This window comes from Coregonus clupeaformis, chromosome 37 (genome assembly GCF_020615455.1).
Source record: "Coregonus clupeaformis isolate EN_2021a chromosome 37, ASM2061545v1, whole genome shotgun sequence".
Taxonomy (NCBI): Eukaryota; Metazoa; Chordata; class Actinopteri; order Salmoniformes; family Salmonidae; genus Coregonus; species Coregonus clupeaformis.
In genome coordinates, this window is record NC_059228.1 from 26,358,649 (window position 1) to 26,378,387 (window position 19,739).

General features: G+C 44.5%; 1 protein-coding gene across 3 annotated transcripts in view; it reads left to right on the forward strand.

The window, feature by feature from the left end:
- The first annotated feature begins 3,219 nt into the window (after nt 1-3,219).
- The window catches only part of LOC121553741 (regulating synaptic membrane exocytosis protein 1), a 61,634-nt gene continuing 45,114 nt past the window's right edge, over nt 3,220-19,739 (forward strand). For all 3 annotated transcript variants that reach the window (XM_041867094.2, XM_041867095.2, XM_041867093.2), the window contains exons 1-4: nt 3,220-3,601; nt 7,933-8,007; nt 17,957-18,176; nt 19,268-19,279. In XM_041867094.2, the coding sequence (XP_041723028.1) occupies nt 3,438-3,601; nt 7,933-8,007; nt 17,957-18,176; nt 19,268-19,279 (471 nt within the window). In that variant the 5' untranslated portion in view covers nt 3,220-3,437. The remainder of the gene's footprint in view (nt 3,602-7,932; nt 8,008-17,956; nt 18,177-19,267; nt 19,280-19,739) is intronic.

Sequence of the window (19,739 nt, forward strand, 5' to 3'; positions counted from 1 at the left end):
AAATATGTTTCATTTTCAATGGCGATTTTAACATGCAAATCTTGGTGGGGCAAAAAAAAACATTGTGGGAAGCATGCCAGCAAAGCCACTACACAACACAACACTAAACAATACATTAATTGCACTATTACGGTGACAAATGGTTTCTACTGACAATTGAGATGTACAAACTATGGCATAAGGGGACGACAAGCGGATAAAAGGCAATCCGTAATTTCGATTAAGACATTAATAAGCGAGCTAGGACGGACGTAGTCAATATAACTATTTGCTCAGCACTTTTGAAATGAACAGGAAGGTGGCGCGACGATCCTTCGTGGGCAAATGTTGTCATCAAAGTCTGGCATTCTCTGGATTTATGGTGCTTTCAAGACAACTGGGAACTCTGAAAAAAACAAGGTTGAATCATGATGACGTCAGTGATCTTCAGGTTGTAGCTCTAGAAAGAAGCCTGAGTTCCCGATTTACAATTCCGAGTTGGATGACCATTGAAAACGTATTTTCCCAGTCGGAGCTAGTTTTTTTCCCTGAGTTCCCAGTTGTCTTGAACTCACTGAAGTCAGATTTCGCAGTTCTGAGTTGTTTTGAGGGCGACACAAATCATGCTTCATTTATAATTTTAAGGTTGGAAAAGAGACCCTTAATCCCAGACTTGGGACCACACAGCCACACCACTGAATAGCAGGCTAATGATTGCTTTGCAACCCTTGCAGTTCGCCACTGATTCCTTCCAAACCACTCATTGTTGAATTTGTTTGAATTTGATTCGTTTTATCTATAATTTCTCTTCATTATTTATCTTCATACGACAAGGATTAAAAAGGATTTGCCAGTAGATTGTCGACTTGATTCATGATGATGACTGCTAGCTAATATTTTGAAAGTATGATGTTGACATGATCAGTCCAATCAAAGCTACTGTAGATATATCGTGATTTGACGTCATTTTATATGTGGCCAATGACCTTGAGCCTTCTTGGATGGGCATTTCTAATGTAACTCTATGGCAGCACCCAAGGGGTTTGAATTTTCGAGCTCTACCCTTAGACAGAACACTGAGCCAATCACAGCGCAACTAGAGAACATTACCAACACCTACGCTCTGTATTTTTTTACGCTGGCTTTCCCACCACCACATAAAGCACTGAGCTAGGCTGAAACACCTGCATTTTGGAGCTGCCTTACTCAAGAAAGCAACAATTTGACCATGTTTGTATGTGGCTTTATTAACTCAATGAATTTATGTACTTTTACATTGTTTGCAAACTGATATGTGACACGTATTAATGCCAAAATAACATGCAAAACAGGCAAGCCTGTTATTTATTTTTAGCTAAAAATGTGGGGCTCAAAACAGGTGGGGCTCTGAATGACGGGTCACCACTGGTCGTTTTTGATGGGGACTGTGTTAAATCCAGCAGCACTTCATTCTCCACCGCCTCCACACAGTCCCCCTCCAAAACGTAGCATATTTGGTTAGTAAAGACAAGACCCTACTGAGTATTTTTCACCACTTTAGCTGAGACAGGTAGAAAAGTTATCTCTACAAGCCAATATGGAGGCTATCCCATGTACAGTCTCCTGCTGCTATGAGAAAGGTAATTTAACATATGGCTCTATAGCAGTGACATCAAGAGAAAACCCTGTATTCACCATATCAAAATAAAAGTTATTTGTAAGTTACGTCTACATGTTTTTCAAGGCTAAGTCAGAGAAAACCATTTATCAATAATAAACCCCAACAGAAATTGTTATTATTATTGTTAATTATTAGGCCTTTTGCTTGGAACAACAATGTGTATATCATGTTGTTTTTAAAATGCTACCATGTGTTGCAAGGAAGCATTGTGTTAGCCTAAATGAGAAACAGCCACATATTTAATTTTCAATCATCACAAATTACCCTAAATATTGCACATTTGTAGGGTGACAGGTTCCTAAATCCATGGTGTTATAGGCCTGAACGTCAATAGTTGTCCAGTGAATAGCTTCTATTATTGATTAGCTACGTGCTGCCATCTACTGGTAGGCTGATATTGTGGACGAATTAAGGCTGTTTCTTTGAAAACAGTTAAAGGCAACTGATTTTCTTGAAAGATAGATAGCCTATGACATAAAACCTCCATTCGCCTTGACTTTTTTGGTATAGAATCACCGCCTGTTATTAGACTGAGGTGCAAACCCTGTAGCACTAGAAATACTGTAGCATAGCTGTGAAACATTGCGTCGCGCAGTGAAATACGTTTGATATGAGCACCTCAAACAGGCAGCCAACAGCTAGGCTTCAACTCTGTTTGAGCGAAATTCAATGAATGAGACGAGAATATGTTGTATTATCCAACGGCTTCGTTTCGTGACTTTGACCACATCATAGCCATGATAAAAATGTCATAACACATGGCCTCTCATGTATTATTGCTTAATTATACAATGGGTGGTTTAGAATTCCCATTGTTAGTTTATCCTGCCCATAATATAGGCTACAAGACAACATACACATCGCCACATTCATAAAAAGTGGCATCCTTTACGTCGTTACCTAGCAACGCACTACTACAACTACTACTAGCCTACTACTTTAAAGTGAAATGTTTTATGAAAAAAGACGGGGAAGCTTGGGTTATCCGTCTCATTTAGTCTCGTCGCCGGAAACCCACTACACTGTCCATGGTCCTGAAATGGGCTCATACACATTTTCATTGTAGGCCTATAAAACAACCACCACAACGCTAAGTTTGTGTTGGGAGTATTTTGAGCTGTGGTCCTAACAAGATTCACCAGCACTACTGACACACACACACGCGTTTGTGCCGGGTGCTGGTGGAAGGAAAGAAGGAATGGAGGAAGGGAGCGCGTCACTAGAACGCTTCGATTGGTGAAGTGAAAGATAATATTTTGCACGCGCCTCATACGGCGAGCCCCCATTCTCAAATGAGAATGCGCGCTCCCTGCGTGAGAAGGTGCACGCGCTTCAGGGGCTGCGGTCCCATTGACGGTTCCACATCTCCCTGACAGCAGCAGCATCAGCAGCAGAGCGCAGCAGCGTTGGAAAACAAGGAGCCCACCTAGCCAGCGGACCAGCCTAGGCAGCGTCAGATAAATATTTCTCTGCATTGAACGAAGCTAGCTTCCCCGGGTGACCGAGTAGCCTATCATTCTCTGCCGGAGATATGGGCTCCCTGTAACTGGAGGTGGAGGGGAGAGGAGGGCGGGCGGGGGGTGGGGGGGGAGGTGAGAATAGAGCGAGAGAGAGGAAGAGAGAGAGAAAAGGCGACTAGGAACCGAAGAAGCACTACCGCCGTGGGTGCCTGCCACCATGGGAGCCTTGCATCACTTGCCCGAGCCGTTGCTTCCTCCATGGGCCATGTCGTGATCCGTGGGCTCCGCCAGCGGGATTTCTGTCAGTGATCCGAGCCGCGGAAGAGAGGGGGGAGAAGATGTCAGCCTCGGTGGGCCCTCGGGGCGGCGCGCGCCCACCCGTCGTGCCGGCGTCCATGCCCGAGCCGGACCTGAGCCATCTGACGGAGGAGGAGAGGAAGATCATCATGGCCGTGCTAGCTCGACAGAAGGAGGAGGAGGAGAAGGAAGAGGCCATGTTAAAGTAAGGGAGATACTGGGGCTATTTCCGCTGTGGAGATGCTTGGGAGATTATGTGCATAGATGCTGCCATACTGCCGCCCATCGTCCGCTAGGCCACCAATAGGCTACCAAACCTATACACATATCTGTCTACCTAACCTACTCAAGGGACTAAGGTGCAGCATAGGCTGTCGACGTGTGTAGTGATTAGCTGTAGTGAGTGTGTGTGTGTAGGCTATGTGTTCATCAGCATGTAGGCTATCCCTCGGTGCATCCTTGTTAATGGGCTACGGTATCAGTGATTCTTGATTGTGATCATACAGTATTTCAGTGGACATCTCCATGCATGTAAGACAGCCTACTGTAGTGTTCACTTGTCGGCTGCACTCCCCTAACATGAGATGGTAGCGCCTATATAGCCCCAGCTCCTCTCACGGCAAAGATAGTGTAGCTTATTTCACTCTCAACAATCTATAGCCTATAATTTAGCCTACAGAGAGTCAAGGATGACCTAACAAGATGCTTTAACATGCTGTGGGTGCCTGTGTGTGAGTGAGAGTGTGTGTGAGCGAGAGAGAGAGCGAGAGAGAGAGAGAGAGAGAGAGAGAGAGAGAGAGAGAGAGAGAGAGAGAGAGAGAGAGAGAGAGAGAGAGAGAGAGAGAGAGAGAGAGAGAGAGAGAGAGAGAGAGAGAGAGAGAGAGAGAGAGAGAAGAGGGGTGTGTCAGCCCGGAAACACACAGCAGCTTCACACTCCACTGTATTTTCATGCCCGGACACGAATAATCTAACTCATTTCTTCTCAATCGCACCCATTTCTCCCAATTCAAGTCTGTGGTCTGTCATATCCAAACAATTCTAAACCGCTGGCTATATAGGTTCTAAATAGTCTATAGCCCAGGCTAGTATATTCTCAAGCACAGCATCTGTAGGCTACAGATAGGCTAACATCAGGCGGCGATTGCACAGCGTCATTCGACCGAGATTCTGTCATTTCTGTTTGTAGAATCAGTGGAACGGCATCTCTGCCCTAGCGGTGTTTCCAGTGCTTGACTTGGGCAGGAGCTCACTGGAACTGAGTACCAGCACCTCGACTGTTCTACTGCTTGAGCTCCTGTTCCTCTTATAGAATATTAGCTCAAAAGTATTGTGGAGCTCCTGCACCTAAATATAAACAGTACCGGCACCCAAAATGAGTACGGGCACCTATTTGAGTTCAAGTCAAGCACTGTGTGTTTCCATCCCATATCTCAACAGCTGTTTGCTTGTTCGTTCGTTGCTTTGGCGACGGTGTGCGGTTGAGTATCAGCCCAATGTAGGCCAGCGCCAGCACTCTCGGATCAGGCTACAGCAGCCCGTCTATACAGAAAGGCTACAGTAAATGCATGTAGCCTAGTTTATGCCCTATGTGTTGTTTTATTACAGTGGATAATGGTCGAAAACAGCCTGTGCTATTTTAGTATTTTCACACACAGAGCGCGAGCCAGTGTGGAAGGAGCACGTCTGTTGTGTTTGTCACGACAACAATTCGGAGGTTTATCATCGTGAGTTAAATTGAACCCTATCTGGGTAGCATATGGCTCCACGTATAGTCTGACAAACTGCAGCGAGGTGATCTGACGTCAGACCACAGTCACCGCTATCGCATAGTCTTATAGAGAATGAATAACTAGGCTCCCATGAGAACCCCTTCTTCTCTGCTATTCACGTCTGTGTTCTATTTTAGGCTCCTTTTGCAGAGTGCTAGCCCAGCACTGAAACTGCAGATCGATTCATTGCATCTAAAGAAGGAAGTGTCCAATGCATAAGTGGTCATGCATCATTTTCATAATTCTATATTTCATCAAGACTATATTTCAGCTCTGCCTTATTGCTAGTCGGAGCACATAGGCTACTGTAGCATGTGTGCGTGTGTGCATGCTAGCATGGTGTGCTGTGTACATTAGCCTATGTGCCCACACTCTAGCGATAAGGGCAACGCTGAAAACAGCCTTGTGTAAGTCTTACACTCACAGAACTCACCTACATGTATATCCTATAGGATAATTTACTCTAATCACAACATCAGATTATGGTAGACCCAGGCTGGACTGATATGTCATCTAATCTGCCCATTCTATGCTGTAAATCCGTTTGATTAACCCACTAATGTGAGAAGCGCTGATGAAACCTGAAGACAGCAGTGTGGCCACAATAGCCTAGCATGACCACACACACACGCACGCACGCACACACACACACACACACACACACACACACACACACACACACACACACACACACACACACACACACACACACACACACACACACACACACACACACAGACACACACACACACACACACACACACACACACACACACACACACACACAGACACACACACACACACACACACACACACACACACACACACACACACACACACACACACACACACACACACACACACACACACAAACACACACACACACACACACAGAGGCTGGTATTCAATCCAACCCGCCATTTATCAATTTTTACACAGTGCTTTTGTATTCATACTAGAGTAATTGCCTGTGCATGTGCAGTGTGGGTGTGGGTGTGGGTATGTGCACTGTATGTGGAGATATTTTCCTGGATAGGTCACATAGTGAGAAAAAACCCTGATGGTTGTAAGAACACAGTGTGCTCCTCTGCTACTGTAACCTAAGAATTAGGTTTTGCTTCTACATCAAGTTTTTCACCAAATCGGTGTAATTGAAGTTGGGAGGTTTGAACAGCTATACTGGACAGTCAGACACAGCTATTATCGAACCCAAATTATTTTCATAACACCCATCTAATGACAGCTCAAATACAATGTGTTATTACAGATCTGTCACCCCTTTCAGTTTTAGACAGAACACCTCCATGTTGTGGGGTTCACTTAGTGTTTTCTCTGTGATCGATGACGTGGCACACAACCATTGGTTGATGAATGCAACGTCTGAGCAGGGAACGCAACCATCTACTCCACTACTTCCTGTTCTCCTTCAACAATTAACCAACATCTGATTAATCAGAATAGAGAAAAGTAGTTGCTAGGTAGATAACCAATTACAATTACAATTACAAAAACGTGATTCACCATATTTTAGAACTACACAACATTGACTTAGAAAACAATAATATCGCTCATAAAATAATTATACACTGGTATGTTTTTCACGTTTATCTCAAAATTACTATGTTTATTTTATTATTATTATTATTTTTAAATCTGACATACACATTGATCAATGTTGTGTAGTTCTAAAATATGGTGAATCACATTTTTGTAATTGTAATTGTAATTGGTTATCTACCTAGCAACTACTTTTCTCTATTCGGATTAATCAGATGTTGGTTACTTGTTGAAGGAGAACAGGAAGTAGTGGAGTACATCCCCTGCTCAGATGTTGCATTCATCAACCAATGGTTGTGTGCCACGTCATCGACTGACAGATTGCTATAACATATGATGTGGTTAGCTGATGCTTAAAATACCTATCCAGGTGCTGTAGGATCTGGCATGTGTCAGCAACACCTGGGCAGAGGAACACGCCTGATGTATTTAATTTAATTTATTTAACCAGGTAAGTTGACTGAGAACACATTCTCATTTACAGCAACAGCCTGGGGAATAGTTACAGAGGAGAGGAGGGGGGATGAAAAAGCCAATTGGAAACTGGGGATGATTAGGTGGCCATGATGGTATGAGGGCCAGATTGGGAATTTAGCCAGGATACCGGGGTTAACACCCCTACTCTTACGATAAGCTCTTTAGTGACCACAGAGAGTCAGGACACCTGTTTAATGTGCCATCCGAAAGACGGCACACTACACAGGGCAATGTCCCCAATCACTGCCCTGGGGCATTGGGATCTTTTTTTAGACCAGAGGAAAGAGTGCCTCCTACTGGCCCTCCAACACCACTTCCAGCAGCATCTGGTCTCCCATCCAGGACCAACCCTGCTTAGCTTCAGAGGCAAGCCAGCAGTGGGATGCAGGGTGGTATGCTGAATGTGGTCATTTCATCCATCCAGTATTTAATCGCGTTCCCCTGCTCAGAGGTTCCATGTATCAACCAATGGTTGCGTGCCACTTCATCGACTGTGCAGTCGGCCACCAGATTGCTATACCATATGATGTGGTCAGCTGATCCGTTAAATACCTATCCAGGTGTTGTAAGATCTGGCAGGCATCAGCAACGTCTGAGCAGAGGAACACGCCCAACGTCTAAATCGAGTCATACATCCACCTTCTAAAGAACCCTCAAACTACACCATTGTATACATTTTTAACATCATTTTCAGACAAAATTCTAACAACATTGTCCCTCTTGTGTGTTTCAGGGAGGAGAAGCCCATCCAAGCAAGAACTGTGAACCTGGTTGGGCAGAAGAAGCCTCCTCAGCAAAATGATGTCCGGTAAAAACCATTAAACAACCTTATTTTGCTGTCTGTTTTTTTAAAATGTTCAGTTGGTTATTCTAACACAGTCTTGGGGTGGTCAGAAGACCTGGGTTCGAACCCAGTCTGTCTCATTGGTGCCTAAAACTGCTTAAGGTCTTTGAGGACAAGGTGGTCAAAGGGGAGTGAAGTGTAACAGATGAGCTGGTGAACTTAACTATCTTCACGTAATGAGTAACCTTGCCTGAGACCAGAGGGATATACTACGATTGAAGCTAGATCTGCTCAGGGTTTTCTAAAGCTAGCCAGCTTCAGTTAGCTTCACATTCCAGCTCAGGCTTCATCCGTACTACGATGGTGAATATTACTCGTCCGCCTGCCGCTAACTCTAGCAGGCTTGTAACGGCGCGTGCATGTCACCCGTGGCTAGTCGAACGCCAAACTCTTCATTGAAACAATGCTGAAACATCAATCCATAGGCGAGTCAGTGCCACATTTTCATTTGTGCCGAAATCTAAATGAAAGAAAATGTATCTTGCAAATTCAGCAGGCTAATGTGTGAAATAGGCTTTTAGAAGTGCTGTCTTTATTTTATTACTTATCGTTAATGCTGTCTTTGGTGTGCTTTGGTGTGCTTATCAATGCACAAGCATCTTTTTCCCCCACTCCTCTTGATAAAATAGTTGTATTTGTCATACACAAGTTTTACTGTGCGTGAAGTTTGAAATGCATTATGTCTTTACTAAATGTGTAATGTGCTAGGTATTTTAACATTACTATTTGTTAACACACACAAAAAACTGTTGTCTTCCTCAAATGAAGGGGATGACATAATCTTTGAGAGAGGGAGGGAATCTGATTTCATCGGTCCTCAATTCGTGACTCAGACACTTTACTCAGAATAAATGTAGTAAGCCCTGAGTTAGCCTGCCCGGTAGCAGGTTAGATCTGAATGATTCGTTGCCATAGAAATTTACCTGGCTAAAAGGTGAGCCACTTTTGTGGTACCGGTTATCCCGAGTTGAACTCAGAATTGACCAAAGTTACCTTGCTAACTCCTCAAACCACGTACTTAGTATAGGGCTCTGAAGACTTGTGTTAGCTCCCCAAGCTAATGTCAACCACAACATTCCACGACCCAGTGAGATGATGAACATCACCTGTCAATTAACTCTTAAGTGCTATTGAGCCATCATTGAGTCTTTGACTTGGGTTTGTGTTGTGGATACGTGATTAAGCCTGATGCCCCTAACGGCTAGTCCAGGGTCAGATATTCTGTATCCTCCTAATGGTCAGAATGTTAGAAATTGGGTTTGGGTCATCTGAGCCCAGATGTCTGGTAAGGGACAACTTCCTATCACTCTGGCTCTGATGAGGAAAACAGCCAGTATTCACCCAGAGTGATAAGTATGTCATATTGAAGTACCGGTACGTCAACTATCAATCCAGCATCTAAGGCCCCTTTGACTGAGGTGAGTTTGAGGATGCAGTTGAGAATGTGTGTGTCTGTCTGTGTGTAATGTATGTTTGGGAGCTGTGGTCAGCATTTTAGGCTTATGTCTGTAATGGAGATTGTCTCTGCAGCATAATGAACATGTTACGTGTGTATGTACTGTAAGTCATTATTTCTGCGTGGTCGTGCACGTTTACATTTTGTGTGTGTGAGTGGTTGTGCATGCGAGTGTGTGTGTGCTTCGTGTGCACTTGTGTGTGTGTGTTTTGCACAAGCATGCATGCGTGTGAGAGGTTGGATCAGAGAGTGGTGGGATTAAGGGGTAAATCAGCTGGTTCACATCTGCTTCCTCAGAGGAATCCCGGAATGTGGCCCAATTATGACATCACACCATGAAATCCCAGTCAGTATTCCGACACATACGGAATGTCAGCAAGCCGTCAGATTGAGATAGAGATAATGATAAGAACTTTATTTATGAAGTAAGGTATGCTTATCATACACTGACCATTTCTCAAATTACATCATATTCCCCACATAATGCATTTTTGACCTCAGTCACTTTTACTCTGGTCAAAAGCTGTGAACTATAAGGAGTTGTGTATCATTTGACATGCAGGCTATTATCAGTTTTTCTATTATTCTAGATGAGCATAGATGTTGATCTGTGATATGAATTCAGGAAGCTCAAGTAATGGAAAGCATATTTCTGTAAAGGGCTAGTGAAGTGAACTCAGAATGCATTAATGATAGACCTACTAATCCTGTTGATAGAGAGAAAAGCTTTCATAACTCTCAGTACATTAAAGAGATGACCACTCAAAAGCCATGTCTTCCCTCTTGCCCACAGAGCAACATAGGCTATGTAAGATAACTTCTTAGCATTAGCATCACCTACCGCCATGTAGCATTCTCACTAAAACTTTACACTGAGTGTACAAAACATTAGGAACACCTGCTGACATAGACTGACCAGGTGAATCCAGGTGAAAGCTATGATCCCTTATTGATGCCACTTGTTAAATCCACTTCAATCAGTGTAGATGGAGAGGAGACAGGTTAAATAAGTATTTTTAAGCCTTGAGACAATTGAGACATGGATTGTGGGGGGGGGGGGGGAGTGCAACTCAGTATTAGGAAGGTATTCCTAATGTTTTGTACACTCAGTGTATATTTACCATATAGAGCTTACATTACTCTCCCCTCTATGACAGGGATGTATCTATAAGGCCCAGCTTATGTCGCTGTTATACCCCATGGAGCAGAGACTCCTGGGAGGACTAGGATACTAGCCAATCACAGAGTGCAGGAAATGACTACCGGCCAATCTCAAAACCTCATGAGGGGACTGCAGTGTTACTGGGCCATTGCCATGGTGCCAGGGTCAGGAGACTGCAATCCAATCATGTGTGGAGTTCCTGACTCCTTACTTCTATGTGTCTTCACAGGTGAAAGCATGGGTACAGTACAGACAACTAGAGAAGCACAGCTAGCACACAGCTAACTCAATACAACCTAGCATGAGTTATGTACTGTATCTCTCTGCAACTACAGGATATTGTTCCCTGTATGTTGTGAGGTTTGTATGAGCGTGTGTGTGTGATTGTAGACGGTGCCCACCCTGCTCAAGGTAGAGCTCTGTACGACGGTGCCAAGCCATATGGAGCTCGGTCTGGGGAGCACACTACCCACTTAGCTCTGCTGTTGGCTTTGGTGCTCTCTCTCCATCTGTCTTCCTCCTCTTTTCTCTCCATCTATCTATTTCTAGCGCCCTATCTGTTTCTCTATATCGTCCTCTTTATCTCCCTCACTCTGTCTGTCTTTTATCTGTTTTATAAAGCCTAAAAACGGGGTGTAAAAATAGACATCCTCAGGTATCTGGCTAAGGACTCTTTGCGTGCGCGTGGGCCTGTGTGTGTGACATTAGTGCTCTTTAAGCCTGTGATGGTGTGTAAGTAAGGAGGTGTGTTATTGACAGAGCAGAATGCTCTCTCTCTCTCTCTCTCTCTCTCTCTCTCTCTCTCTCTCTCTCTCTCTCTCTCTCTCTCTCTCGCTCTCGCTCTCGCTCGCTCTCGCTCTCGCTCTCTCGCTCTCTCTCTCTCTCTCTCTCTCGCTCTCTCTCTCTCTCTCTCTCGCTCTCTCGCTCCCGCTCCTGCTCCCGCTCCCGCTCTCTGCTGGTAAATGTTATTGTCTTGGAGCTGCAGGCTTGTTGAAGTCCCACTCGGTAGTGAGGAAAGGCCCTCCAGACCAGTCTAAGACACGTGAACAGTCTTATTGAGGAGAGAGTAATGTCACTCCATGTACCCAAGGAGAGTTTCTGTTTCAGATTCTATAATCAATACAGTGCATGTCTCTTGACGTTGGTGTGTTGTGAATCAGAGTTGCCTGAATCAGTACTGGCGAAGTGATCCTACAGTACATAACCACCAAGAAGGGCACCCAGTATAGGGTTGAGGGAAGAGGGAGGCAGAGATGAGGAGAGGGGAGAGGGAGTGTGTGGTAGAGAGAGATGTGTGAGAGAGAAGCTGAGCTAAATACAGAGAGAAAAGGGAGAGAGTAGAGAGATTTGTTTTGATGGTTGTAAGAACACAGCGTGCTCCTCTGCTACTGTAACCTAAGAATCAGGTTTTGCTTCTACGTCCACTTTTTCACCGAATCTGTGTAATTGAAGTTGGGAGGTTTGAAGGGGAAAAAGCTAACCATAGTTGAGGAGTTTGCACACCAGAGGAGAGAGGTTGAGGTGGGGATGAGTGAGAGAGTGGAAGAAAGAGATGGATGGATGGTTGAAGAGGGGGAAGGTGAAGCTATACACCACCCGGGCCACTCAGCATGGTGACAGATCCGCCGGAAGCAAGGGAGGGAGAGGGAAGTGCAGACCCTGCCAAAGAGAGAGAAAACAAAAGAGAGAGAGAGAGAGTGAGAGACAGAAAGAGAGACTGTGGCTTACTGTGTGCCGCTGATGCCATATGGTGGTGAGGTGCAATCCAGAGTGGGAACAGACCAACCTGCCTAGCATAGGAACAGAGGAGAGTAAGTGAGTGGGCTAAAGAAAAAACCTACAATAGGCCAAAGTGTTATTTTGTCATTTTGATATAAAGCCAGTTGTCATAAGCTTCAATCTCTCCCCCCACCTAAACACACACACACACAGTGGCTACAGGGGACCAGTCACAAGTCTGGCACCCTTTAATGCTTTCCAATTTTGCAAATAGCAAATGTAAAAAAAAAAAGCTTATCTATTATAGGACTGTGAATTTATAGAAATCAATCAGGTGGATGACTCCTCCTGTTTGGAGAGAGATGGAGAGAGAGGGAGAGAGAGGGAGAGAGAGGGAGAGAGAGCGAGCATAATTTCTAAATGGCTGCGAAGTGATTTTCTCTCGCTCTTCTTTGACACTCGCTCATTGTTTTTTGATTCATGCCCGCTTGCCTTTTGAATATCGATCTGAGATGAGAGGGTGAGTCAGGAAGGGAGCCCTTAGTCACTGCAGCTCTATCAGGTGGCGTGGGAGTGAGTTTATGATGCTTATTAGTACAGATACAGAGTACCCATAGGTCTCATGGCTCAGTCGGCTGGCAACACCAGGGTTGTGGGTTGGATTCCTGCATGGGGTACATATATTGGACACGTGTGTGTGACCGGTGGCATTCAAAATCAAGCCTTAGCCCCTGCTCCATAGCCACTACATAATAATCTAGATTAAATGTATGTGACCGTTGTCCACCTAACGCGCCTTCTAGCCCTCTATCTTGCCCACCAGGTACGTCTGGTTGGCTGATCAAGGGTGTGGTTGTGCCAGTGTATTTAAGCAGAGCGCTTCCTTCCATCTGGAGATTTTGTTTTGTCTTTTGGAAGGTTGGCGTGCCTTTGGAGGACCAGAGCGGGGACAGTGATAGCCCAAATCCAAAGTGTCTAAAATATGTATTTTGTAAGTATAGTGTGTGTAATAGCGGCGGTAAACATTATACTGAGTTCCGCTCTCCTCCTCCTTGGGCACGCCAGCCTGAGTGAGTGCAAATTGGGGTTTATTCTCCACAAGATATTCAACTATTTAATAATTGAAGTTTCCAACATAGTCAGTTTCTTTCAATGGTCTCTGCGGAAAAAAATTTGCAATGATACGTTTCCAGGTTAAGCGCACACAATTTCCATAGCAATCACATCTTAATTCTCCCAAGTGTCCTATGTTGAAGTTTACATAATCAAATACACTTCACACATAAAACAATCAGCAGGCCCACTGCACTCACTCACTCAGGCTGGCATGCCTAAGGAGGAGGAGAGTGGAACTCAGTATAACATTTACCAGCGCTGTTGCACACACACACTATACTTATAAAATATTTGGTCTATCACTGGCCCCGCTCTCATCCTCCAAAGGCATGCCAACCTTCCAAATGACAAAACGATCTCCCAACGGAAGGAAGAGCTCTACTTAAATACACGGGCACAACCACACCCTTGATTAGCCAACCAGACGCACCTGGCGGGCTAGAAGGCACATTAGTGGCCACCGGTCACATATTAACTCAAAGTCGAGTTTGAATAAAATAATCTGATGAATGACTATATTATTATTTAGAGTGGTTATAAGGAGGGGCTAGGGAGTAGGGGCTAGGGCTCGGTTTTGTATTCAGCACTAAATACGCTCACAGTTCCCCTCAGTGAGAAACTATAACCGGAAACCTCTCCCAGCTGTTAACATGAGATTCCATTACCCAGAATCCATTGTAATGGTGCCAGGACATGCTCATCTATCCCCTCTCCTGTCGAGTGTGAAGGAATTTTGGGAGTGATGTTCACTCCTCAATTCTGAAACAGCACCTATCCTCTTGTACCTATATGACAACTTATTCCACAGAGGGCTGAGTGTCTGCGGGTTTTCGCTCCACCCTTGTACTTGATTGATGAATTAAGGTCACTAATTAGTAAGGAACTCCCCTCACCTAGTTGTCTAGGTCTTAATTGAAAGGAAAAACCAAAAACCAGCAGACACTAGGCCTTCCATGGAATGAGTTTGACACCCCTGGCCTATAGGGACATCATGTAGATCAGAATGAATCAGCATTAATTTGATAGGTATAAACATTAGCTTACCATTGCCCTTTGATTGACTTGGTACTAGGAGTTTTCATCATATTGCACACGTGTGATGGGCTGTTTTTGGACTCAGGACACTGCCGGTACTGAGGACTTTAACATGAGCCATTGAGCAGCACAGCTCTATCATACGGGTGTCACACACATTAGAGACCAATCACACAGACCAATTGCTCCTCTGGGACATTGTGTGTGTGTGCGTGCACATTTGTGTGTGCATATGTGTGTGTGCTGGAGGATTTACAGCCAGCGCTGTATATGGGGACCAGGGCCATCCTGCCAGGGCTTGATGAATGGGGGACAGCGTGTGTGTGTCCGCAGGACGTTTGTCCTTGTTAGGTGACGCCACGCACTGTGGCTGAGATACGGCTGGCTTTTCACGTCATCTAGAGGACTCCTTTGACTCCCTCCCCCTCGATTGGAGAGGACTGGGGAAATGATCGCGCTCCAATGCACTGTATGAATAGCCACACCATTCACTGCTTGAGGTAGCAAGGTAGAGACCCTAACATGATCAGACCCGTCTGAAACCTCCAATCTCAGTATGCCTATAACGCTGTGTGTATTTATGGGTGTGCATTCCATACTGTACAGTAGCCTTTGTTGTTGCTACTGTTGTCCTACACTCTCAGCAAGCTTGTTAGTGCTGCATGGCTTAATTACTCCAGCAATTACTATATGGGATGCTTCATGCTAATGTTGTTTTCCCACAGTGAATTGTTGGCCCGATTGTTTAAAAAAACACACTTGGACAAATGTGCATTTCACAAAGGGTTTATTTATATTTCTTGAAAGAGAGAAAGTATTGAATGGTGTGACGCAAAGGGAAGTGTGTGTGTGTGTGTGTGTTGTGTGCATTTGTGTCTGTACGTTCGTTTGTGAGTGTTTGCTAGTAGAAGTAAAGCTTGGGCTCACTTTGGTTTAACCTTGTATCTCATTTATGAATCTCAGTGTTTTCTTGCTTTTCTTAATGAGCGCTTGTCTGACAGTCTCTCCTGAATGTTGAAAGCTGAGGGCTCTCTCAGATCTCCTCATAAATACATATTTCTCTCTCTATATTTATCTATTTTCCTCTCTCTCTGTTTACTCATGAAGATGTTTTTAATTTACCCCTCAAAAACATTCCACAACAGTGTTGCACAATCTAACGTTTAAATTGAACGTTTTCCCATCTGAGTGAGAGAAAGTTAGCTGGAGTAGTTGAGTCGGCTGCAGTCCAATAGTTGAAGATCTCATCTCCTTCCCTTAATTGATTGGTGAAAGGAATGTTATGAATCCTTGCTCTCACCTATTCAACTGCATTCAAGCAGTGGTTTCCTCAGATGGGAGTAAGGAAGGATACATTTCTAAATGATTCAAACAGGGCCTAAGTATTGGAACGGGGCCTGTGACAGTTTGACTCAGTGAGAGTCATGGAGCTGAGGATATGAACCCTGAGGAGACGTAACAGCAGGTGACCCCTGTCTGACCTTTAGGGCCAATAGCTACCGGAGATGAGGCCCAGGGCACTGACAGGAAGATGGGATGGGATGGGGAGTGTTTTTGTCTTTGTATGTGTGTGTGTGTGTGTGTGTGCACGTGTGTGTGTGTGTATTTACAGGGATAAGATACAGGGATGTCACTGTTGGTGGGATAGTCCCGGGAGGAGGATGTGTTTGTTTGGAGGTATGATAAGTGAACAGTTTGTTTTGTGACTCCAGTAGCGGAGTGAAGAATGTGGATTTACAGCCTAAGGTCTTCTGGATGTTTGATGCAGTCAGTCTCTCTCTCTCTCTCTCTCTCTCTCTCTCTCTCTCTCTCTCTCTCTCTCTCGCTCTCTCTCTCTCTCTCTCTCTCTCTCTCTCTCTCTCTCTCTCTCTCTCTCTCTCTCTCTCTCTCTCTCTCTCTCTCTCTCTCTCTCTCTCTCTCTCTCTCTCTCTCTCTCTCTCTCTCTCTCTCTCTCTCTCTCTCTCTCTCTCTCTCTCTCTCTCTCCTGTCATTGTGGGGATTGTAGTTTTTAAAGCTGGTTTGATGGGGGAGGAGGCTACACCAATGACACCCTGTCTGTAAGTAAATATAATGTATCTGACTCTTTCGCCTCTATGTTAATGTATCTGACTCTACCTATAGTATTTGGATGTTACAGTATTTTGGAAGATACTATCTGCTCTGTATGTGTTTGTGATGTAAATATGATATTCTAGCTGAGTAAATTTGTTTATAATTTATTATGGATGAAACTGCAACCTCATTATGAATTGATCTTGTCTATAAGCATTTATAACCGCACATATTAACAGCACTTATAAATGACTTAAGACTACAGATGCATTCATAAAACATACATAGGTGGTAATATGTATTACAACACGTATTATAAGCATTCCTATTAGCGTATGGCTGTTTACAAGAGTCCACTTAAATGCATCAGTAATAATGTAAGTGTTTCATTCAGCTTGGTGGCTCAGTGAGTGTAGGATACTGGGACTGTGAATCCTGGCTCATATTGTGGTATGGTTCAGCAGTGTCAGGTGGATGCAGTTGCGAGACAGACTGTTTTGTAATGTTAGAAGGAAATCAAACTTGCAATTGTACTTGCTGCCACTGGGTGCTCTGTGCGCAATGCGCTGACAGATTCACATACAGTACTCTTTAAACGTCTGCAACGGTATCATGTCTTTGTTATATGTCATGCAATATACAGAAACGTTTCAGGAAATGGAAAAAACTGCCATATTGTCCCATTGACAAACATATAATTATGAAACTTCAGAAGCTAGCTTGAATACATTTTGGCAAAATTTGAGTTACAAGGTTTACAGTGACGATAAAGACAATTTTATGATGGGAGAGTTAATGCTTCAAATACTTTGGCAAGGTCTTATGTGCTGCCTTGTGTTACCTTGTGCTACCATGTGCTACCTGGCTACCTTGTTCCAGACCAGCTGTTTTCGTTTCCCCCCCCCCTCTCTCTCTCTCTCTACCGCATCTGCTGTCTCGACCTCTGAATGCTTGGCTATGAAAAGCCAACTGACATTTACTCCTGAGGTGCTGACCTGTTGCACCCTCTACAACCACTGTGATTATTATTTGACCCTGCTGGTCATCTATGAAATTTTGAACATCTTGAAGAACAATCTGGCCTTAATGGCCATGTACTCTTATGAACTCCAACCGGCACAGCCAGAAGGGGACTGGTCACCCTTCAGAGCCTGGTTCCACTCTAAATTTCTTCCTAGGTTCCTGCCTTTCTAGGGAGTTTTTCCTAGCCACCGTGCTTCTAAATCTGCATTGCTTGCTGTTTCAGGTTTTAGGCTGGGTTTCTGTATAATCACTTTGTGACAACTGCTGATGTAAAACGGGCTTTATAAATACATTTGATTTTGATTTGATTTAGCTAACTTTGTACCTTTCCTTCCCTCCTGTTCTCTTAGAGGTATCCAGCAGCAGTTGTCCAGCTACAGGGAGACGGTGCGGCGGGTGGGGGAGGAGACACGTCGGCAGACCACCACGGGCCAGCACCGGGACGACGCTCCCACCTGTGGCATCTGCCACAAGACCAAGTTTGCTGATGGCTGTGGCAGCCTCTGCTCTTACTGCCAGACCAAGTTCTGTGCCCGCTGCGGAGGGAGGGTGTCCTTGCGCACCAACAATGTAAGAGACACTTGTAGACACACACACACACACACACACACACACAAATACACACACACACACACACACACACAAATGCCCCTGTTTACTCCACTTTCACTGGCTGTGTGTAGTCTAAGCAGGGGCAAAGGTGTTTGTGCTCAGGTGGCGGAAAGGTGCTGGGCCAGAATAGCTGTGTGTGTGTGTGTGTGTATGCTGCAGCAGTGCATGACCCAGGTAGAGGCTGGTAAAGGTTAATTGGGCATTATACAGGGACTGGGGGCAGAGGGGGTCTCTGTGTTGCACCCTGGGGGGTTGGGCCTGGGCTACAGACACAGTGGGGTTGGGGTGGCCCCATGCAGGAAGCCCACCCGGCCACCCACAGTGTGATATTTAATGATCAACCTCTCCCCCCCACATACATATATGCATGCACTGAAAGACACACACACACACACACAGACACACACACACACACACACACACACAAACACACATTGGTTTTACTATCTAAGTGGGCACCAAAACATATATTACCATTCAAAATCCTATTTTCCCTAACCCCTAACCTTAACTCCAAACCCCTAACCTTAAAACTAAACCTAACTCCTAACACTAATCCTAACCCTAATTCGAATCCTAGTTGTAACCCTAACCCTAAACCTAACCCCTAAGATTAAAATAGCATTTATCCTTTCGTTTTTTTTTCTTTTCCTTGTTTTACTATCCTTGTGAGGACTTTTGGAACCCGAAAGGATAGTAAAGTTATAACACACGCTCTAATTAGGTAGCCCTAACGAGCATGGTGTGTAGAGGCCAGTGGGTGTGAGAGAGGAGAGATAGTTGTGGAGAGCTTTGAAACAGGGATTACCTACCTGTTGAGTCCCCACCGCCTCACCACCTCAACTCATAATCAGTCAGTCCTGTGCTGCTGTTAAGGAAGTTTGTGGATGAGCTCATTTTGATTTGGATGATCACGCCTCCATCATCATGAGGTGTGTTCTCTCAAGCAGGTTTTTATTTATTTAAATGTGTCCTCATTTCACCTTTTCACTCTCTCCCTCCATCTCTGTTTCTTTTCCTCTCATATGCCACCTGGATGCTTACAACAGGAGGACAAAGTGGTAAGTTTTTCCTCTTCCTGTGAAGTCATAGTAGTTCAGTGAACTTAATTTGCAACCAGAACTTTTGCAGCATTTTACCAGCATCATGTTCTGTCAAAGGGGTCCAAGGTGTAAATGCAGGAATGTGACTCATCAAGACCTTGAAGGGATGGTGCGAGATTTTGGCAGTCAAGCCTTTTTTGTACATAGCCAGAGTCAAATGAACTAATGGATACCATATTTATGTCTCTGCTTGTAGTTTGAAGGACATTTCTAACTAGCGTTAGCGCAAGCTAGATGTACCTATAGACATCCAGTCATTGCGCTAACGGCTTGTGAAACTACAGCACCTTCAACTTCCTTCAAACTACACACAGAGACATAAAAATGATATCCATGAGTTCATCTGACTCTGGGTAAGTAGAAAAAGGGCTTACTTGCCAAAATCTTGCACTATTCCGTTAAGATATGTAGCCAACAA